Below are 23322 nucleotides of genomic sequence, written 5' to 3' on the forward strand. Positions count from 1 at the left end.
AGGAGGGAAATCTTAAACTCGCTTTGGGAAAGAATGTTGATCAGCGTTTGTACTGTAACATGAATCAGTCAAGGATAAAACGGAAATGCTTGGGGAAACGGGATTTTTAGTTCTTCTATTACTAAACATTCATTTTTGTTAATCAGAGTATTTTTATTTTTGTTAATTTATCTATTCTGAAATGTCTGCGATTTTTATCGGAGACTTGAAATTCTGCGGGATGTCTTCAAATCAGAGAAGCTTCTTGTCAGAAAGTCTGAATATGTTTTTGCCTAGAGTATGCTGTTCATTGGACAGTATGTTCTGTTAAGGCAGTCATCCAGAAATGTGGCTGCAGTTTTTTAAAACTCATAATAGATCCATCAGCTTTTCAGTATTGCTTTTTTATTTCATGTCGTCTGCCTGTACTGGAGGAATTAAATATATCAAGCATGAACTGTGGGCCTTTCTGCTCTCTTCCATGTAATGTTGCAAGAAGAAAAAAAGTATGCAAGCTGGAGTTGCTGAGAAACATATAGTACAAGAATGGGAAAAATTAAAGATGACTTGAAAGAGAATGCAGAAAAAGGAAATTATTTTCATTCAAAGTGTTCATTCAAAACTATGTAAGTAACTAACTTTTTTCAAAAAGGAGTGAGATAAAAATGCAGAAAAACTGTGGATAGACATTTTCTTATATTTGATCTGGACTGGCTTATTGTGGAGTTGCTTTTTTTCTTCCTGCTCAAGAGAGATGAAAAATTGTGCCCCTTAATTTTCCAGTTTTTTTCTCAGTGTTTGTCCACAACTATAGATACAGATTTCTGCTTGAGGACGCATACAGATGTTTTGTTTCGTTTTCTTCATTAAACTGGTCTGATGGCCTAGAATAAAAGGTGTCTTGTAACAAAGTTGAGGAGGTAATGCATTCTGCACCCTTTTTTGTACCCTTTTTGTTATCTTTTGTTATGAGGGATCCAGATTGAGCGAAATCTTAAGTAACACAAACAACCTCATGAGGAGACTGTATCTTCAGTGGATAATACCTGCTTTTGCTCCCAGTTTTCTTGTTATTTGTGTTGAAAGCTTGGCAGTAGAGATCTCAGAGTTTGAAGATAATAAATACAGTTAGAGGAAGTCTTCTATACTCTGCCCTTGTGAGGCCCCATCTGGAGTACTGCGTCGAGGTCTGGGGCCCCTAGTGCAGGAAGGATATGGAGCTGTTGGAGAGGGTCCAGAGGAGGGCCATGAAGATGATCAGAGCTCTGGAGCATCTCCCCTACGAAGATAGGCTGAGGGAGCTGGCTTTTTTCAGCCTGGAGAAGAGAAGGCTGCGAGGAGGCTTCATAGCAGATTTCCAATATTTAAAAGGGGATTATAAATAGAAGGAGAGTCAACTTCTTACTCCAGTAGATAGTGGTAGAACAAGGATGAATGGTTTTAAGGTCAAGGAGGAAAGGTTTAGATTGTATGTCAGGGGGATGTTCTTCACAGAGAGAGTGATGGGGTGCTGGAACAGGCTGCCTAGAGTGGTTGTGAATGCTCTGTCCTTGGAGGTGTTCAAGACCATGTTGGATGGGGCCCTGGGTAGCCTGGTCTAGTACCAGATCTGGAGGTTGGTGGCCCTGCCTTTGTTAGGAGGGTTGGAACTTGATGATCCTTGGGGTCCCTTCCAACCCAAGCCATTCTATGTTTCTGTGATTCTAGGAAGTAATAGATCTTTACATACTCAGGTCTGTGATTTGGACCTTTAAATCTAGACAATTTCTTAAATGTTAAAAGAATATTAACTTTACAAAGACAAGTTGAAAATGAAAGGATGCTATTTAAAACTTCAGCATGTGGTATCTTTGTATGAAATATCACCAGTGATATTTTTGTGTAGTTTTGCTGATTGTTGAAATAATGGATAAAGAGACCAAAAATTCAGCGTAGTGCTTTAATAAGCTTGAAATGATTTGATTCATAGAGAGATTGTGGTAAATACCCTTCTTAACTTATGAAGGGTTAGTGGAACAGTGGGACGCGTGCTGAGACTGAAGCCTGGTAGTTGTATTAATTAGGTAGCGTATGCCTTGGCAGTAGAGTTTGTTGATGTAAATATCACTGAAGCCCAGAGCCAAAAGTCCGTAAAACTTCAGCAACTTTGTGACTCTTCCAGAATCTGTGTGTCAGAAAATAAGATTTATCATATATCCTGTCCAGTAAGCAATCACAGCAGTAGCAACGTGGTCACTGCTTTACTGTGTTGTGTGGCTGGATACCCAGGCAAGTCAGCAGTGCAGGTCTAGCATGCTCTGCTGGCTCCTTCTACAGATAGAAGCTTGGATTTCCCAGCATCTCTAGCACCTCCCTGCTCTCCTTCTTCTGGATACATGATGAACCTTTAACACTAGGGTCCCTCTGAGTCTTCTGGAGGTCTGTATGGAGCTTCAGATCTGCATGTTAGGTGCCTCAGTACAGCATGAATCCAAAAATGATTGTAAATGCAAGTTAAGAAGAGTAGAACTAGTTTCTCTGTTGTGTTCAGGAGGAAACACTTAACTGTTACCAAAAAGGTAGAGTGTAAATGAGCTTAAGTTAAACAAATAGGACAAGAGCCGTAAAGTGATCTTAGTAAGTGCTTCTTCTTGCCAGCTTGCTCAAGCTGTGCAGTCTTACTTCCTTTGCATATCTCTAAGGCAGGAATTCAGCAGAAAATTCCAGCTGCATAAAATAATGAATGTTTTTATTTGGTGGGCTGAACCTGCTGAAATGGTTGCTGACTCAAATACACAGCGCTGTTGTGCAGGAAGGGGGGCAAAAGTATGTGAACAGGCAGAAGAGGAGGGTGATATTGCAGCTGTTTTGATTTAGACTGGCTCAGACTGTGATACAGCCATAGCCTAGGTCTCTTAAGAACTAAATTCTAAGCTAGTGTAACGATAATTCTGCCGCTGAATGGAGCAGTCTCTTTCAGCCTTCCTGGTGCTGCTTGACTTGTCTTTGGGCTTCCTTTCATGTCATACATAAGCTTGTCTAACACAAAAAAAAAAAAAGGTTGAACCAATACTCTACTCTTTTTTAGTATTTGACATTTGTGGAAGTTGAATGGACTAATGCAGTCAAACACTAACAACTCTGCTCAACTGATGAATAGTTTGCTGCTGAAACATTTTTGTGCATTTTGTAGTAACAGAATTGCTACCTCTAATGCACGGAGCAGAGAACAAGTCTGTTCTTTTAGGCAATGTCTCATATTTAGGTGAATATAAACATTCAAAGCATACTTTAAGACACAAATTCTGTTATGGGCAGGATATTTGATAGTATCAATTTAATTTTGTTTTGTTTTTGTTTGTTTGGTGTGTTCCTTTGAGGCATTTGCTGTTTACTGCTGTAAGGAAAACACTAGGTTATTAAATTAGATTGCTTGTAGCCTAGTCTAGTTTAGCAGTTCCTGTAGTAATTTGAAATAAGTAGAAGGCAATTTATCAAATTTAGTGTGACATTTTTAGACGTACATCTTAAGTACTGTTAAACTGTGTAATTTTAAAATTCATATTTGTTTGTAAGTGTAGTGGTATCCACAGGCTTGGGGAATTCAGACCTAGGAAGATTAAAGCTTGCGAACAGTAGCAAGTGGTAAATGTGTAAATGTGTTAAATCCAGCTGGCACCCAGTCATAAATGGTGTTTCCCAGGGGTCAGTATTTGGGCCTTCCTGTTTCATACGCTTGTGGATGACCTGTACCCTCAGTAATTTTGTAGATGACACCAGGAGGTGTTGATCTGCCTGGGGTCATCCAGAGGGATCTGGACACTTTGGATTGCTGGGATGAGGCCAGTGGGATGATGTTCAACATGACCAAGTGTTAGGTCCTGCACTTTGGCCACGACAACTGTAGGCAGTGCTACAGACTTGGGGCAGAGTGGCTGGAAGACTGTAGAAGAAATGGATGTGGGAGTGTTGGTCAGTGCTCAGCTGAACATGAGCCAGCAGTGTGCCTAGGTAGCCAAGAAGGCCAATGCCATCCTGGCTGGTATCAAAAATAGTGTTGCTAGTGGAAACAGGAAGGTGATCATCCCCCTGTGCTCAGCTCTGATGAGGCTGCATCTTGAGTAGTGTGTTCAGTTTTGGGCCCGTCACTGCAAGAAAGTCACCAAGGCCCTGGAGTATGTCCAGAGGAACGCAATGAAACTGGTTAGGGGTCTGGAGAGCAAGTCTTAAGAGGAGTGGCTGAGGGAACTGGGATTGTTCAGTCTGGAGAAGAGGCTCGGGGAGACCTTATCACTCTCTACAAGTACCTGAAAGGAGGTTGTGGTGAGGTGGGGATTGGCTTCTTCTCCTGCATAACTAGCAGACTAGAGGGAATGGCCTCAGGTTGCACCAGGAGAGATTCAGGTTGCATATTAGTAAAAATTTATTCTCCAGAAGAGTGGTCAAGCACTGGAATACCAGTGTCCAGGGAGGAGGTGGAGTTACCATCCCTGGAGATACTCAAGAAACATTTAGATGTACTGAGGGACGTGGTTTAGTGGGAAATACTGGTCGTAGGTGGATGTTTGAATCAGGTGATCTTGCAGGTCTCTCCCAGCCTTGGTGATTCTATTATTCTGTGAGTGAATTAGAGTGGAGGAAGCCTATAGAGAATAATCATGGATGTTACTGGGAAAGAGACAAAATTGATTCAGTGGTTATCTTCTCTTCCTGAGTAGAACGCTCTTTTTCTTCACACTCATGGGGCTTGGCTGAAACATCTCCACAGACATACCTTATCTGAAGAGAAGCAGATTTTAAGAACCATTGGTTGATGAAGGACTGCCTAAGTAATGTTTTTCCTTCATTAAAATATATGAAACATCTTCAGTAAAATTCTTTGCTACCGGAATAGCTAAACTAGCAGAATTTAAGACAATTGAAATAACAACAGTTCTTTTGTTGTAGTTGTTTGGAATCACCATGTTTTTTTGATATTGTGCTGTGAAGGACAGTAGATGAGAGGAAAGTTGCTTTTGTGAACTTTTAACTAGGAAAGATACTGGGGTTAGTTGGAGAGTCCTATACCATAAAACAAAATGTGAACTTTTCCCAAGAATATTATGACATTTCTTTGGGGAATATAAAAGCAAGTGATCAGGATACATGCTTAAACAACAATATTTAGAAGATAATACATTATTTTAATGGCATAAAGGTTGCTGGTGTGCTTGTTCAGGTATTTGGATTTCCTATGTGGACCTGAAATCTGCAATATTAGTCAACCATGTAGCTTAAGTCTTTAATTTTGCAAAATCTGTTTTTCATTTCATGCTGTCTATCTTTCATTTCCAATTTGGTCTAAACTAGTAACAAACAGTTGTAGTTTTTGATTTTTTTTTCCATGCTGGCTTAGGTAGCATTGAATAACAAGCATGGAGAAATAAAGATATTTGAAGGATTTCTGCAAAGTATATGTGTAGTAGAAAGCTGAGGAAAGAAGGGTAAGGTTAATAAGTACCTGAGTTTTCAGTGTAACTGTAAGAGTAGCTAGTAGTCTAGCTAGTCAGCTAGATCAATGATAACGGCTTTTACATCTACAAAATAGTTCTAATATTAAGGTATCAAGAGTCTTAATATTTATGAATCATCTTTAAGTCACTTTGAAGATTGTCTTCTATCACACAGTAGGGAACATAATCACCTCTTCTTCCTTCTGTCTGTTTCAGCAGTCCCCTGGCACTTGATAGTCCAGCAGTGTACCTTACTGTAGGAGCGTTTCCTGCACTGTGCAGCAAATTGCTCTGGGAGCGATGCAGCAGAGGCAAGTGGCCTTGACAAGGTGCCTTGTTGAGCACTGCAGAGTTGGCCTGTTTCCTGCTACGAACAACAGCCACAGCAACCATTACTTCCGCTGCAGACTTGAAAAATTCGTTTGTAACCAGAGGAGGGCCACAAAAATGATCCAAGGAATGGAACACCTCTCCTGTGAGGACAGGCTGAGAGAGCTGGGGCTGTTCAGCCTGGAAAAGAGAAGGCTCTGAGGTGACCTGATAGCAGCCTTTGAGTACCTAAAGGAGAGCTATAAGAAAAGAAGGAAACAGACTCTTTATCACGGTCTGTTGTGACAGGACAAGGGGAAATGGTTTCAAACTAAAATGAGAGAATTAGATTGGATGTAAGAAAAAAGTTTTTCATAATAAGGGTATTGATGCATTGGAACAGGTTGCTCAGAGATGTGGTGGATGCCCTGTCCCTGGAGAGATTCAAGATCAAACTGGACAGGGCTCTGAGCAACCTGATCTAGGCTGTAGCTGACCTTGTTTATTGTAGGAAAGTTGGCCCAGATGACCTTTAAGGGTCCTTTCCAACTCAAATAATTCTAAGTTTTTATGATTATTCCATTACAAGAGTTTTTTCTTTTTTTTTTTTTCTTCTTTCGATAGAATAGATTTCAGTGCTCTAAAGTATTTCACATTTTATGAGGTGCCATGCAGGTCATATTTCATGGTAAAGAACATCCTCAGCTAAGTACACGTGTGTGTGTGTGTGTGTGTGTATATATACGCATGTAATAAATACATGTTTATATATATATATATTATAAATATATATATATATAAACATGTGGGCTAGCATGCACAGCTGTAACACCACAAAATGAAGAGCATCTTGATCTTCTCATCCACGTGAATCAAAATATTATGACCAGAGGACTTGTACAGAGCTGAATATGAGCTTCAATGCATTTGAAACAATGGTGACAACAATGGAACATTGCAGAGTTTGTGCCAGGTGGGTCCCACAGATGCTCACGCAGGAACAGAAAAAACACTATACACAAGTTTGTCAGGACCTTCTGAAGCAATACGAGACTAAAGGTGACTGTTTTCCAGATCACACCATTACTGGTGATGAGATGTGCTGCCACTACTATGAGCTGGAATCAAAACTGCAGTCCATAGAGTGGCAACATGTAAAATCCTCATCAAACTAGGAAGTTCAAGATGCACTGTGATGAGCACTGTCTTTTGGGATGAGAAGGAGGTAATCTTTCCAGATTTCCTGGAACCTGGATAGACTGTCAACTGTGACCTCTACGTCACAACGCTGACTAAGCTGAAGGCTCCAACTTCTAGAGTCAGTCCAGAGAAGAAAACAACATGAGAGCTCCAGCCCCCATACCAGTTTGAAGACTGTAGAGCGCATTGTGAATCTTGGCTGGACTCTCCTACAATACCCATCACGTAGTCCAGGATTCTGACTTCCATCCGTTTGGGTTGATGAAAGATGGACTGCATCAGCAACATCTTACTAACAATGATGCCATCGTAGCAGCTGTGAAACAGTGGGTCATCTCCACTAGTACATATTTTTATGAGTGTGACGTGCAGGCTCTTATTCATGGCTGGTGAAAATGCATAGGTACTGGTGGTGACAATGTTGAAAAACAGTATTTTGAAGCTGAGAATTTGCTCTATGAGATAGTGTTATTGTGCTCTTTACATCTGCTGTGGTTTCCTTGGAAATAAACAGGAGGCATTACTTTGAGAGTGATGTGTGTGTCCATGCGTGCATTTCTTTGGGATACCAACGTTGGTATTGGAATTGGACAGTCTGTTCCTGGATGAGGAACAGACAAGACAGATCCAGAGAATGAACTATATTCTTAGTTCTGTGGCCAGTCAGGATGTTGTGTTTTGAGTGGAATTTTTTTTTTTAAATATGAAGTAGAAGGAGATCACTAGTACTACTGAATAAGTCTGACATGGTAGAAGCAGACAATTTTTATGGTCTTGAAATATAATTTTGTAGAAGTTCCAGGATTTTATGCACCATACATGTCTTTCAGATCACTTAAAGGAAGTACAGCCATCCAAATCAGATTGTGCTATGCTTAATGTTGCTGAGGAGTGCATTTCATTCCTATAGCATGCCTGTACCTTCTCAGCAAAGAAAGTTTTTGTTAATAGCAGAAGACTCCATATTACATTCTCCTGCTCGTGATGCTTGAGTGTTGTTTCCCTGACTCAGATGTTATTTGTAGATACATTCTATACTGAGATTAAAATATAAAATATCATTTGCATGGGTTGTCTATTGCTGTCTGCTTATTCCTAGTGAGACAGACTTGTAGTGTAAAAATGCATTAGAAAGTTGGAGTAGCACTTACTCCACAAAACCAGACTCAAACTCAACTTGGGACTTAAAAGAGACTAATATTTGTGCCAGTGACAGCGTTTTGTATTTATTTGCATGTTTCTATGATGGAGAATATTGTTGGATGGCTGTTTACACCAGGAAGACAAAATAGTGGTGAGAATTGCATGTGGATTTTTTTCCCCCTCTTTTATAGCTTAACAATAAAAGTTTCACGTATTTTTTCCTCTTCCCCTTCGTAGTTTGAATTCCAGACAGTTTACCTGTAGCTATGACTGAATTTCTTAAACTGCTTTCCAAATTTCACTGTGGTGGGGAAATTAGGCTGTGTGTTTTCTTCCCTAATGTCATGCCTGTAAAGGGAGGCACTTTCAGCTTAGAGAATTTTTTTTTTTTCTTTCATAGATAGGTAGGATTGAAAGAAAGGAGGTTTCCCATTGTATCTACAATTGAGGTGTGAATGAGTGTATTGTGAATTGTATGTCCTGCTCTTTCAGCCACCTAAAAGCCTAGGCAAATCACAGGAGAATGCTGCAGAATATCCTAGAATAATATAGATTTTAACTGAAAAAATTGTACCAACCTGTTGCTCAAAGATCAATTTGAAAGTTAAATCCAGCTTTGACATTTGATTAGATTCCTTAGGGCATATCCAGACAGCTTTTGAAAATCTCCAGAAATGAAGACACCATAGGCTCTCTGGCAATCTGCTCCAATGTTTGACCATCCTCACAGAAGAAAAAAATAGTGTAATATGCAGTCACAAGTGTGTTTGCAAGTTGCATCTGTTCTGTAATGCAGAGCAAAGCTGCATGTCTGTGATATGCTCGTTTGTGTGGAGTACGCACCCTCCTACTCACTTTCACAGCCTGTCTTTCTGCGAGAGTGTTTATCCATTCACATAAGCACTCCAGATGTGCAAACTATTCAGTTATATTTCTGTGCTTCCCAGTGAGATCGTACCTTTTCCTCTGCGTGTGGCCTTCTTCCTTTTTTTTCCCCCCACTGAACAAATGCACGAACCAGTGCCTAGGATGAGCTTCTGCTTGCATTGCTTTTACAGGGAAAGTGTGCTCCTGGGTATCATGCTCTTGGGTATACTTTTCCACAGCCCTGTGACTGATTTTCTTTAGACTGGTCACTGTTGCATAGTGACTCTGGTTTAAATCTCTCCTCATTATTGATGTTGAATCTGTTGACGAAGATAGTCTAGCCCTACTTTGTCAGAGAGATTTTCTCTCTTCAGCAGCCTCCATTCTTCAGGAAGTATCTTGGGATGATAAATGCCATAGCATTTCTTGTGGCAGCAGTTGTGAAACCAGGTGTTGCTCAAGAGGATGTTTCTTCTGCTCAAGCCTTTCCCCTTGTGGGCAAGATGAAGGAGTACAGTACCTGTCTGTGTTCTCGTACCTTTCACCTAGCGTATTGTTATGCCATATATCTAAACAACGTGTTTCAGTGCTTTTGCTTGTTATGCTTGAATGAGGCTGGTATCTGGGCCTTAATAGCAAATTTGCTGCCAATTTTTTCTTACCTAGCACTGTGGGATTCATCAGGGATTGTACTCTTAATTTAGGACAGGAGAACAAGAGGGACAATTGGAAAAAGAGAAATCTGGCTGACAGACTTGTTTTTACAAAGTTGGAAGGAGGGATAATGATCATGGAGCTATAAATACAGGTAGAAGAAAAGCATGGTACAGACAATTCTACAGTCTCAGAATGGCAGTATGCTAACGTTTTAAGATGTTCAGATGATTGCTGTTGCTATGATCCAGGCTTGTTTGTTGCACTGATGCTTGTATTGATCACTTCCTATAGTGAGCTCATTGTGCAGTACCTGCAGAAATCAAATCAAATGTAAGAGTAGAATAGTTTTGTTGCTGATAAAGGATGTTTACTTGCTCACCAGTGGGTGCAATGAGTGCTAGTGAATGATTTGCTTGGATTACATGGAGCTGGAGAATTGTACTTGCTACAGCAGCAGTTTAGAGTGACTTGTCTTTGTCTTTGAACTACAGTACTACATGGCTGTCCAGCAGCCTTTTCTCATGGTGATTTCTAAAAAGGTGTTTATTTCTCCTCTTTTCTTACTGGAGCCCAGAGTGTGTAGTGCAGTCAACTATTTAACTTCTCAGAATTTTTTAGCTTTTTAAATAGAGGCAGAGTTTAGGAGTGAATGTAAAGGACAGTTCTTTTTCTGAGGATGAATTAAAATTAAAGGTGGCTTTTGGAGTTGAGATTTTTCTGATTGTGTTCCTGTAAAGCAGAGAAAAATGCGATCAAATATTTAAAGGAGTTCCTTAGAGGAATCTATGCAAGACTGATTTGAGCCTTGTAATACTAAATACTTGTGAGAAGCTTTGGTTTCTTGTCTCTGACGCTGATTTTTCTGTGGATAGATCAACAGCCTTTCAGTGCTGTTTCTTTAAGTTAGGCATATGCTTATTTCCGAGCAGGTAAGACAAAGACCTTTTGAGCTTGTAGTACAAAGAAAAAGTAGGTAAGGGCATTTATGAATTTATATGGATTGATAAACTTAGCACTACATTTACAGTCCAAAGATTACTAAGATTGATTACTAAGATCTCTTAAATGTGTTGATTTCAAAGGTCAAAATAAGCTGACAGTTGGGGATATCCCTTCTCTTGCCTTTCAGTTCAGTACTGCCATTGCTTAATATACTTTATTTGTCTGATCTGGTTGGAAGGAATGTTTATCTGTGTAATTTTGAGGAACATTTTCTTTTTAAGGTAGTTATGGATTGTGTGGAGTGCCTTACTTAGGAAACATGTTAAGCAGATGTCTTAATTAATGCCTTCTTGGTACTAGGTGGAAGCTTCTGTATCCACAGCATGTGAGAAACCAAGGCATGATCTGGTGGGTAGCAAGCCTACCCATGGCAGAAGAGTTGAAATTAAATGATTAACGTCCCTTCCAACGCCAACCATTTTATGACTGTATTTGTATTTTCATTACATTACTGTCACGAACCTTGTGTGCAGTTACTGCAGTGTTGTTTTAACTCTGTAAAGCTGGGAGGAGGGAAGAATGCCAGTGAGCTTATAGAGGTGTGAGGAAAATTGAATTCTTCCAACTCCAATTTTGCTTTCTCTATATTTTTTTAAATCAATGTCTGTCAAAACTAGGAAATTTTGGGTTATATCTTTGTGTTTATGACAATTCAATTTATTTATTTATTTAGTATTTACTTACTTATATAATTATTTACATTTATATGTTGTATTTATGAAAAGACCCCAAACTGTCATATAGCATATACCTGAGTAAATTAAATATTTCTCTGCCATATGCACAAAACCCCCAAATGTTAAGATACAAAATGTCAGCAGAGATGAGAGCTGATGTTATCTCTGCAAGCTTTGGAAGTCAATTTTAACCCAGTCTTTGAGGAAAGTATCATTCAGTTACTGCTTTTAAGAGGATCACATTTGTCTCCTAAACAAATGAGTCATAAAGTTAATGTGATTTTGTTTAGATGGTTCATAGACTGGAATTACAGGTCAAAAGAGGGAACTTTTCTGTTCCCCAAAATTCAGGCTCAAAAAACGCATTTAGGAACACTTGGAACAACAGATTTTTTGATATTATTTATTAAAAGTTTCTGACAGTGTAAAAGCTTCTAGATGTCTTACTTGATATGGGAGACAGATACGAAGAATACATGTCTCTATTAGAAATGGAAGACTCCTATGGGATACTTCTCTGAGTGATTTGCTTTCAGTAATAAAAGGATGAATTGGTGAGGTTTTGGTAGCAGAGAGAGATGAGGTGCTTACATTTTGAGCATTACAGGAAAAATTTTAAATTCATCTCAGGTGTAAGGAGATACTTCTGCCATGCTGGATTGCTTGAATTTTTCTTCTGGATTTATGTCTGGTTCTGGAAAGACCTTTGTGATTACCCATTTTTGGGGGAGTGTGCTCTTAATTCTTCATCTGCTATTTAAAATTAACAGAATTTGGACATTGAACATATGGGAGAGACTCAATGTTAAGAGTGGAGTGAGTATGCAGTAGGGTTAGTTATATGTTTATCTCTAGTCTTGTTCTTTAATGTTGAAGATTTGTATTTTATGTTGGTAATGTTTAATTATCATGATTTTCTGCACCTGGGGCTGAGGGGGAGCTCAGTACTTTTTATTTCTAAGTCTCTTGATGTTGATGAGATAGATGATAAAAAATGACAGATATCTACCACAGGAGTTCTGTCAGTTGGGAACGCTTTGTACTTTTAAAGCCTTAAGAGCATACTTGACCTGAGAAATGTATTGAGATGTCCTAGTGGAGAACACTGTGAAAATCTTCACAAGACATACAAGAAGACTCACCTATAGTGAAGCAGAAACTAAGAGATCATGTCTGTTTTATAAGCAAAATGCTTTTTTTGCTCCTGAGGTATGGTCTATGCTGAGCAGTGGTTTTAGGCAGCAGTTCCATTAGGCAGGCTTACTAAACTCATAGCTCCTGGCATGCGAAACATGGGGGGATTGTTGTTGGTCCCCCTCTCACCCTGTTCCCAGTTATGCCATTGTTTCTCACTGGTGCAGGCATGTCTGCTTACCTTCTAATCACAAACCAGTTTAGCTCAATAAATTTCCCTCTTATCAAGTCATTTTTCTGTCATTCAGGCTTTTTTGAGGTGGCCTATGGTGCAGCCATTTGAGTACCAAAGCTGTCCGTGAGTGCAAACAGTAGGGAGAGAGGTGTAGAAATACCTTATGTTCATGACAGGGAGGCTGTTATTTCTAGCCCTTTCAAGAAACCATGTCTTAGAGCTCATGTTCATAGGACAGTTCAACTGCTGCTATCAAGAGGAAGAACATGCTTCTCTTGTTTTGTTAGCTGCATGTTCTGACCACTGAGCTTCTCTAAATTAGTGGTTAGGTTAGGTCCTTGCTGTTTTGTCAGCTAAAGCAGGTCAGAAAAACAGTAGTCACATACACCCAAGATCTTGAGGGAAAAGAGAAAGAGGGGGAGAGGACAGTTCTTAATTCAGATCTCAAATAAGCATTCTTGAGTGTTGTGGCAGGGGCGATGCCTGCCTCATCTCAGACAATGAGCACAGGCACCGAAGAGGAGTGTCAGCTGCAGGCAAAGGCTGCCTGTCCAGATCTAGAACTTAAGGGTTGAGTCTGTTGTTCATCTGGATATACTGGAGTACTGAGCAATTGGCAGTGGCATGAAGTTCAGTAAGGGTAAATGACAGGTGCAGCACCTGTGATGGAGTAATGTTGGAAACAGCCTGGGAGGCAAGTGACTGGAGAGCACCCCTGCAAAGAGAGATCTGGGGGTGTTAGTGACAGCAGGCTCAGCATGAGCTAGGAGTGTGCCCTGGCAGCCAAGGAGCAAACTGTCTTTTTTGAGTGCATTAAACACAGCACAGCTAGAGGTGATTCTCCTGTTATATTTGACAATGATGCAGCTTCATATGGTGTATTGTGTGCAGTTCTGGGCTTCAGATTATAAAACGGATGTTAAGGTTCTTGAAAGCTTCCAGAGGAAGGCAACCAAGCTGATTTGGAAGCCATATCTTGTGAGAAGAGGCTTAAGACGCTCGGAGTGCCCAGATGGGAGAAGAGGAAGCATAAGGGCAACCTCACTGCTCTCTGCAGTGAGGTCTTTTCTCCTTCTGAGGAGGGGAAGCAGAAGAAGGTGCTGGGGCTCTGCTCCTGTAAGACTGGGCATGAGGAAGAATCAGATGAGTGGGTGATAAACACTGGAACTTCCTAGTGAGGTGGTTGATGCCCTGTGCATGTCAGTGGTCAAAGACACATTTGGATAATACCCTTGATAAAATGCTATAACTTTTCTTAAACCCTCACATGTTCAGGCAGCCGGACTAGATGATCTTAGTAGGTCTGACTGAACTATTCTAAATTCTAATTCTGTCCTGTGCTGTGCATTAGTTACTGAGCTCTAGATGGTCTATTCCTATTACATCTCTGTTTTCTAGATAGATTACTTGCCATTTATTTCTCTTCTCTACTTTTTTCTTGCACCTGCATCATGGTGCTTTGACTTATTAATATGATAATGTTGCTTTATTAGGGAGTGCTAATCACTGTTTTCAAGAGTATTCATGGATTCTTAAAACATTAAATTTCTAAGATCATTAAAATTGTATACAAATTATTTATCCTAAGTACCAATGTTATAATGGCTTTGATGATATTTTAAAATGTCTTTGACATTTTGAGCTAGTTCAGTTCTGAGTGCATGTTTAGGGTTTTTCCTATAAGGTCTGTATTGCATGTCAATAATGGACATGAGAGGTATGTCAACACATTTCTGATTCACACAGTGTTCAGTTACTACGTAGGTTGATTCAGAAGTAATGCCTCCTATTTATTTTCATGGAAACTCAAAAGATACAAAGAACAAAATAACGTTTTCTTTCATAGAAGAAACTATTAGTTAAATATGTATCAAAATATACTAAATGCTTTTGATTTTTTTTTATTTTATTTTTTACTTCCTTCTTATGTTAGACTACTTTGCTTTGTTTCAGTGAGATTCCTTCAAGAGAGCTGAAGTTAGTTTAAGAGTGCTGCAACAAGCTTGGAAACAGCAATAGCTGTAGCAGTTCATTAGTAATCCAACTAATGAACCTTTTTTGCTAATCCAAATAATAATGCCTAAAGTCTTGGTCTACTTCAGAAGTAATCTGAAATACTTTAAGATGCAGAAAACTTTAAGATGACATTGCCACTAAAAGAAACAGTGAAAAAAGCTATTTTTAACTACTTATTTTTTGCCTCTGCACTGCCTTCTTTTTCCTTTGAATTCACATTGTTGTGTAGGTATACAAATACTTAGGCAAGTAACACAGAGAAAAGCTGTGGGATTTGGAACCAGCAGCCACAACAGCAAAAGAGCAGAGCTCTTTCTTTCAGTGGCAGAGCTGTTTTTTGCTGGTTTAATAGTGTTTATGTCCAAGTCTGATGATTCATGAAGATTTTGCCCCACTGATGTCTCAGATAGCTAACTGAGACAACAAAAGTCATGAGTGGTGCTCTGCAAATGTAGCTAGCCAACCTAACTTTGTGACGGACAAGCACCAGAAATATAGAACAAAGGAAAGTATATAGTCAGAACAGAGATAGTGAGATTTCATCTTTTTGTTTCAGGTTGTTTGTTTTCTCTTCTGTCTTGTAAAACTTTCCCCAGAGTTACAGTTCCATGCTTCCTGTGTGTTGATACTAGCAACTCTGAAGCTATATAAGCTGAGAACTTTTTTTTTCCTCCATAAAATTCATTGCCTGTTCGTCACCAGCACGACAGAGAGATGCTGGATGATGTGGTAAAAGACAAGATTGTCCATGTGTATGTGAGCTCTGACTTAAATGAAATGAGCTAAACTGATCATAAAACCCAAGTTTTCTTGTTTGTTTTTGCATGTATATATACATGTATAAAAATTGGAGTACCTTTTTGCAATATTAAAATAAAAACCATCTCCCTTGCACTCACAGCTATTAACTGTGAGAGTATTGTCTTCAGTATAATCAAGATACTTCTGAACTCTGATCAGTTTTTAATTTTAGTATATTCAAATTTATCTCGTATATTTTTTTCTTTGAGTTTTTCATATGGAAAATATTTTAAATTCTTCAAACCTTCCTCAGGCACAAATCATAAAAGCAAATGCATAATGAGTACTTTAAAAAAAAAAAACAACACTTGAACAAAAAAAACCACCTCATTTGGAAAAGCAAAAATTAACTTTTCAAGGTGTTTAAAATCACGTATTTTCTTACACTGTTTTGTTCTTTGTTTCATAATTTAATCTTTTGATTCCTCTTTTCTTGAAATTTTCTTTACAACATTCCATGTAAACATCTTGATAGTTATATCACTAAATCTTACCTATATGGGAGTATGGCTGAAATACTGTGAAGTTCCTTTTTGCCTTGTTTAAATGGTTTTTGAGTAGTTTCTGAAAATATTTGTTTTTATTGTTGATGTAATTGTTTTGATTTTGTTGTTTGTTTATGTACATATAAAACTGTAGCTGATGCTTTACCATGATTTCAGTGTAGTTTCTGTGTTTATATTCCTACCATTAAAAAAAAAAAAAAATCAAAGGAAGATGGTGGCCTAGAATGAATCTGTTTATAAAATACTTTTCACAGTATATGTTTTTTATGTTTGGGTCCATTCATTTTACATTTATGCATGATTCTGAAGTGCTTGTGATTTGGGATTATAAGCAGTGTATTGTGAATAGAAATGTAGCTCAGAAAAACAGATCTAGCCATCAAGTCTAGTTAATGAGCTATACATACAGGTGTCTGGCCTGTTTTCCATTGTTTGGAAAAGAATACCTTATCCAGAATGGCTATAATTGTTTTGAGTGTCATCTGTCTCCCCAAGTTTTTCACTATCTTCATTAGCACAAGCATTTATAAGAATGATTCTGTGTTCTTTCTTGGGAAGGTAAGAGGTACTCTGAGTCAAGGAAGAGTCTTGTTTAAATAAAATTGCATTTGAAATGCAGTTATATATATACTATGATGTATCACCTGATTTGTGGACACTTACTTACAATCATTTTATAAGATAGACTTGTCAATGTATTAAAGCAAACTTTTGATTTATACAGTAGCATTTTTTTAATGTATTCTGCTTTTCCTAACTATTCCTAAATACTTCCATGGCAGAATTTATGTTCAAACTATGTGATGTTGTAAAAATTGTAGAAATGTAGTTTTGTTTGTAGAAGTTAGTGAGGAAATGTGTATTTTGTTATTGCTGGTAAACTACTATTAGTGATAAAGTTTGAGGTATTTTCCTTTAGAGCTTTTATATGGCAATTAGGATGAAACAATTTAATTATCTTCAAGTAAGCTGTACGTAATTATTAAACACTTTAGTGCTTTAACACAAATATTATGCAGCATCTTGTGCCTGACAGATAGTGGAAGGGTATATGAACGAGAAATAGTAACACATTACTTTGAGAACAAGAGTGAGTCAAGATTTGTAAGCAAATTCAGTGATTCTTGTTTCAATAGCTGATTAGTTGGGAAAAACAGCAGAATGAGATGTCCTCAAATTGTAACATTTTCTGTGCTGGGAGGCTAGTCTATTTTTCCCAGCTGAAGAAATTGAAATTGTAGTAGCCTACTTATCCAAAGACTCTTCATTTGGGAAGTGTTAGCAAATCCAAAATGGTTGGACTGATAAATTGGTATAACGAAGTTGAGAGAGCTGGGGACTTTCAGGATAGCATACTGATCTCTGAGGTGAAGTCTGAATTTTTTTGGGGGGTGTGAGAATTTCTTATTCCCCCTTAGTTCCTTTTAAGAATGTGATAGAAGCTGGTGTATGTTTAGTGTTTTTGAAAATGTAATTCAAATTTTATATTTCAGAATGTTGCATGCACAGTGGACATGTGTTATTTGTTTACTACTGATGTTAGAAACATGTTCCACATGCTTGATCTGTCTGCCTACTGAAACAGTTTTTTCCGGCTTTTTTGAATTAAGGGTTTGATTATGATAACCTGTTTACTGACTGTTTTTTTTAATGTATGTAAAAGTGCTAGCTAATATAGTATTTTTCCCTGAGAAAGTTTCTTTTTCCTTTCTCTTGTGCTTATGTTCTTTGGGTTTCTTATTCAGGCCATAACTTCTGACATTTCTAGCTACTGTCATATTTTCATTTATTATAGAGTATCAATTAATACTGATTATTCAAATTGTGTAAAAACAGAATCAGTATCAGCATTTGGATATCAGATGTCATTAATTAGATTTACGTGGCAGCCTAAGCAGTTCTCCTAGTACTTGTGCATTTAAGCATTTAGCTTTGTATTGTACCATTTTGTTAAATAGGTTAATCAAGCTGTGGTTTTTATGGTTATGCTGTACTTGAAGACCTGAATTTGAGTCCTAGGTAATCCATGGTCTTGTTGAGTCAGTTTTTTTTTTTTTAATCGTTTCCCAAAACAATAATTTGGAATGAAAATAGTTTTATCAATTTGATTATTTCTGAGATTTATATTTTGTTTAAAATGCTGATAGTTTGCCATAATGAGAGATGTAAAGCTACCATAATTATTTTTGACATTCTTAGCAAATGTTTTCTATTTTAGACTTAATCTTTTCAGTTTAAGATTTATCTCCTGAAACCAGGTTCCTTCTGTGAGAAGGTGCACATTGTAACACCTGAAGATCCGGTTGTTCATAAAGAGCAAAATGGATGTGAGATGTTGCTTCACAGCAATAGCTGTTAATCTTTAGATGAACTGATGATTGTAGAATTTAGAAGGGCTTTTAGTAGAGTGCAAGACTGAATAAAACAAGTTTAAAAATGTCTAGTAATTTAAAATGCTGCTTGGGTGTGAGTTAAGGTATTCAGAAGCTGTACACTGTTTCTTGAAATTTTGATCATTTATAGCCATTCATGAAAGTTCTTATAGTTTCTAAGGTGCAAGAAAGCAGACTAGCTTAATGGGACAGCAGAAGCATTAATGCTTATGGATTGTAATAGATAAGAGGCTGCAGTGTAAGAACTGACGTACTCTGTATATGTGATTGATCTACAGAAGTGTATTTGACTTTCAAGCTTTACTGGATATTGCCACTGACTGTATTTGCATATTTGGCTTGTCCCAGTTGCCTGGCAAGACTAATTGTGAAATCTCTTCACTGAGACTTAAGGTCAAGCATTTTGCCACACATTTTGCTGTAGGATGGCTACAAGCACATAGTCAGTTTAGGAATCTTAGCTGGCATCCAGCAGCTTTTAAAGTCACTATAACTCCATTTTGCTTGCATGCCTATTTTGAAGTATTTAATTTGGAATATGTGCTACCTAAATGATAAATCCTAAGAATTAGGCTTTGTAATTGAGGAATTGAGTTGAACTGCATTGAATTCAGGAATGTCCAACCTTTTGGCTTGCCAGGGCTGCACTGAGTGAAGAGGAATTGTCTTAGGCTGCATATAGAATAAATAATATAGTTAATGCATATGAGTAATAAAGTGTATTTTAAATATATTTTTAATTAAAAAAAGAGAGCAATAAAAAGCATAAAACTATCAGGTTGGATGCGTATGACTGAGAAATTGTCATAAGGATGAAGACAGAACCTACTAAAAAGACCAACACGGATGAGTGAGGACTGGTGAATTCCAGAGTTATTTTTCATCTGTATTTTCTAAGGTGTGTGCATCCATTCTAAAATTGCACTAAATCATGTTGAGGAGAGGAAATTGTTGTCCTTTGTGTCTTGCTATGCAAGTAAACTCTACCATGTTGGATGTTAGTATCTCAAGGACTTTCTTAGGCTATAGATGTATGTCTTCTGATCTTACTGCTAATGGCAGCAGAAGTTTTTGCTCCTTCCTTCCTTCTATCCGTCTATCCATCCTTCCTTCCATCCATCCTTCTTTCCGTCCTTCCATCTTTGCTGAAATTTAATGCTATATCTGTTTTCTGTGGACTTCCTGAGTTCACGTAATGGCTTCTAGTCTGTTTGGATCTCAGTAAGCCTCTTCAGTAGAGATGAGTTGCTTGGTTCTTTCAGCTCACATGCTATTCCTAGGGAATTGCAAGCAGCAGGAGCAGTTGGGCCAGCTGATGAGAAATCATGTTCTTAATTAACCACACAGTTACTGTGTGCTGCTTTGAGTTGTCTTAGAGAGAAACTTGAGGATTGGTGGAAGATTGAAGGATGTAATGTAACCAGGTTAAGTTAATTCCTGTTTGATTACAGTTGTCATTGCAAAGAACTTTTGTACTTTCATCTTAATACTGTGGTATTTGCTGTATAATGTTAAAGGTCTGCCATATTCCATTTTGTAGGCATACATCTCATGGGGGAATGCCAAAGAAAATTGAGTGAAAGAACAGGTCTTGCTTGAGTGCTGGGTTTACATATATTTTTATAGTGTGATATTCTAGCTTAGGAGTCTCCTACCTTTATAGGGCCAAAGAATACCCAAATGTTTTGTAACTTCAGAATTTTTTTTCCAAACAGTAGTGAAATAAATGTTGGTAAAGTTCATAATATTGGATTATCAATGCAATTTACCTTTCCTTACTATCAATAGTGGTACTACACACGACTTTACAGCTGTTTTCCATGTCTGTGATGTCATGGGCAACATTTGAGGAGGCCAACAAATTCGACCAAGTTGCTATTGTTTGAGGTACTTGCACATAGTCTGAACTTCTGCCTCCTGCTTTTTTGTGAGATCTGTTCATTGTCTGCAGGCAACCATGAATGTAACTCACTGTTACTGTTCTAGGACTGGAATGGTGCCATTACTGTAGAGGAGTGGGACCCCATCTCAGTTTTCAAAAAAAACATTTGATTAGCTCTTAACCCCACTGTAGTGTATCTCTTCCTTTTTCATTTTTATTTATTTATTTATTCTCACCTTCTTTGCATTCATGAATTGTTACTCTGGAAGAGAAATTATTTGTGTGTATTAATATGTTCTATGTTGCTGTTTTCAATGAATCTTAGTGAATAAACATTATTTTATCAACCCACTCATCAATAATGACCATTAACTCCCAGGTGTCAGATAGAATGTTGAATACAAGCTTGTTTTTCAAAGTGGCAGAATCTGACTCCTTTTTGCTGTAATAAAGTTGCTTCTGTTTGCGGCACTGTGTTGCTGGGAGACTGCTGCTAATTTTTATATGTCAGTAGTGGTGACTCAGCTTATACATTTCATTGAGTAGCTCTTCTCCTTGTTTGTAAACTGTCTTCTATTAAGAGAGAGGGAGAGAAAAAATGTTCTGAAGGGAAGAGTATCCAAAGAAGAGAAAATATTTGAATTGGGAACAAAAGCTCAGATTGTTCTGTTGATAATGTCACTTTAGTTCCAATGTCGCTCAAGGGGAGTGATGGCCTGACTGAATTTACACCAGTCTTAGTCAAGTCTAAGAGAAGAACCCTGCATCTGTACTGTTTTCTTCTTCGAACTCCATTCTCCAATGTGCAGAACTTCAGCATGTGATATGACTGGAAAGAAGAATAACAAAATAGACTCTGAGAGATTATGAATTAGAAAACTGAAGTTTTGGTTCACAGCAGAGATGTACAGTGGCAGTTTTGGGAGTCTGTAGAAAATACTGTACTTTGTAAAATGGGTTTCTTCACACCCTGCTCATGAATCAGAACTTGTATGCAATTACAGTGCCAATAAGTGGATGTAGCTGAACATAAACCTTAATATATTTTCTACATGTGTAAATGGTATAAATGGAATCTGACTGACAAGTTAGAGTATTTTTCTTAAATATGTACTCTTTTTCTGATTAAATGAGATGATAGTCCATTTCCTGATATTCACATTCAACTCAGTTTTCTATCAGTCTTTGTTTCTTTGTTTTTAATCTTACTTGAGATGCTTCTGTAAGATGGTGTGTGTGTGCGTCTCTGTCTGAAGCCTGCTTATTTAAACACGCAAATCATGTCAGCTGCAATGCGGCAGAGCTTGGTGCTAATGAGGTTAACATCCAGAGTATCCGTCTGTTTGTTTTCTGATCTCTGTACAGTTCTGGCAATAGGTACTGGGGGAGGGGAGGAGATTTTTATTGGATATGGCTTTGTTTTGGCTTTATGCCCTCCTGATGGCTGGGCAATATATTTCTACTTCCATTTAAGGAGTTGAGTGTTTATTTCATTATTTTTGGTGCAAACTCTAGGATACAGTCTGGTTGGAAAAAGAAAGCAGAAAGTACACGTGGGATCCCTTGTCCCCAAAGAATTGCTTCAAATGTACTTTTAAATGAAAATAAAAAGGAAATATACTTCCTGACAGTATATGAGTCTACAGATTGGGTAGGTGCATGTCTGTATTTCAAAAATAATGACTTTGGAATAGCTAATCAGGTAATTATTTTGGGCTAAGACTAAATAGTTAGAGCAGGCCTTTCATAGACACAGAAATGCAGATGAACTGTGATTTCTCAGCTCATTTTTTCTCATTTTTAACCCTTAGGTTGCTGACAGTAGTGTGAACTGTGTATTTTACATTCAAATTAGTTGGTCTTAAAGGCAAACAAAGTGCATCAAATACTAGTCTCTTCCCATTTTCAGCTGCCAGACTGTCTTCATCAAGCTTGATGTCTTCCCAACTGATCCTGTCATATTTCTGTGCTTGCAACTTTCCATGTTTTTTCTTTTTTTTCAGAGACATTGCCTGTAAAACTGTAGGTCATGACAAAGTGACGGCCCTGATTTTGGTGATGGAGCTGACTTTCCTTACAGTTCCTTCCTTAATGTTACCCAGTGCTGCCCTGCTATCTGATAATTATAATTATAATTGTTGTATGTCAGATTTTGAAGTGATGTGTTAAAAATTTTTAGGGTCATATTTAACCTTAATTACTTTGGTGATTCTGTAACATGATTCCACAAACAGAGGAATCAATACAAGTGGGCCTGAGAAAGGTAGAAACTGTATCATGCAGGCAAGACATATATGTGAGAGGCAGGCACTTCCTGAGTTACTGTTACTGCTCTCGTCCTTGTTGTGTGCAGCTAATCTGCAGAGGAAGGTTGACATCCAACCTATTAAAAAGTTTTTTATCCTGGGAAATGGCCTAAGATTATGTGCCCTAATACAGCGTAAAAATAGCATATGAAGCAGTATGACTGACAAGATGTGTGCTGTTCTAATGCTTACCATTTAAGTCTAGTGTGATAAATACAGGGTGGTGTTTTTTTGTCTGTTTACATTTTTCTGCGCCTGATTGGAATGGTTTTGTTTTCCTTCTTTAGGTCTTCGGGTGAACGGGGAGCTTATTACTGCTTACCCCCAGGTGGTGGTCGTCCGGGTACCAACACCTTGGGTCCAAAGTGACAGTGATATCACAGTCCTTCGCCATCTGGAGAAGATGGGCTGTCGGTTAATGAACCGTCCCCAGGCCATCCTCAACTGTGTCAATAAGTTCTGGACGTTTCAAGAACTTGCTGGTCATGGTGTGCCCCTGCCAGACACCTTTTCGTACGGTAAGCCTTTGGAATCAAATAGAATAGTTGCCTGCAGAATTTTTGCTTTGATAGTGAGTCAAATTTTGGAAATCCGTAGAATTGTGTAGTGAGAGGCTGATTCCACAGATAAGTGATCAGTAACTAGAAGAAGGATGGTAGTCAGATGCTGGTTTTGACTTTATTGGTTAGCTGTGTTATTTTATGAAGAGTAGTTTAATTATGCCTCTACCTCCCAGCAACTAAC

The 23322-nt window shown here is 38.1% G+C and overlaps 1 protein-coding gene across 17 annotated transcripts in view; it reads left to right on the forward strand.

Annotated features, from left to right (window-relative positions):
* Positions 1 to 23322, forward strand: part of RIMKLB (ribosomal modification protein rimK like family member B) — a 70611-nt gene that overhangs the window by 16712 nt on the left and 30577 nt on the right. For 15 of the 17 annotated variants that reach the window (XR_006931015.1, XR_006931017.1, XR_006931018.1 and 12 more), the window contains one exon: positions 22866 to 23096. Coding sequence is in view for 13 of the 17 variants with exons in the window: in XM_046899094.1 (XP_046755050.1) it covers positions 22866 to 23096 (231 nt within the window). In the remaining 4 variants the exon portion in view is untranslated. Of the gene's footprint in view, positions 1 to 475; positions 606 to 22865; positions 23097 to 23322 lie in introns of all 17 variants that reach the window. The other 2 variants (XM_015292813.3, XM_015292806.3) reach the window with 2 other exon arrangements.

The sequence above is a fragment of the Gallus gallus genome, chromosome 1 (genome assembly GCF_016699485.2).
Source record: "Gallus gallus isolate bGalGal1 chromosome 1, bGalGal1.mat.broiler.GRCg7b, whole genome shotgun sequence".
NCBI classification, from domain to species: domain Eukaryota; kingdom Metazoa; phylum Chordata; class Aves; order Galliformes; family Phasianidae; genus Gallus; species Gallus gallus.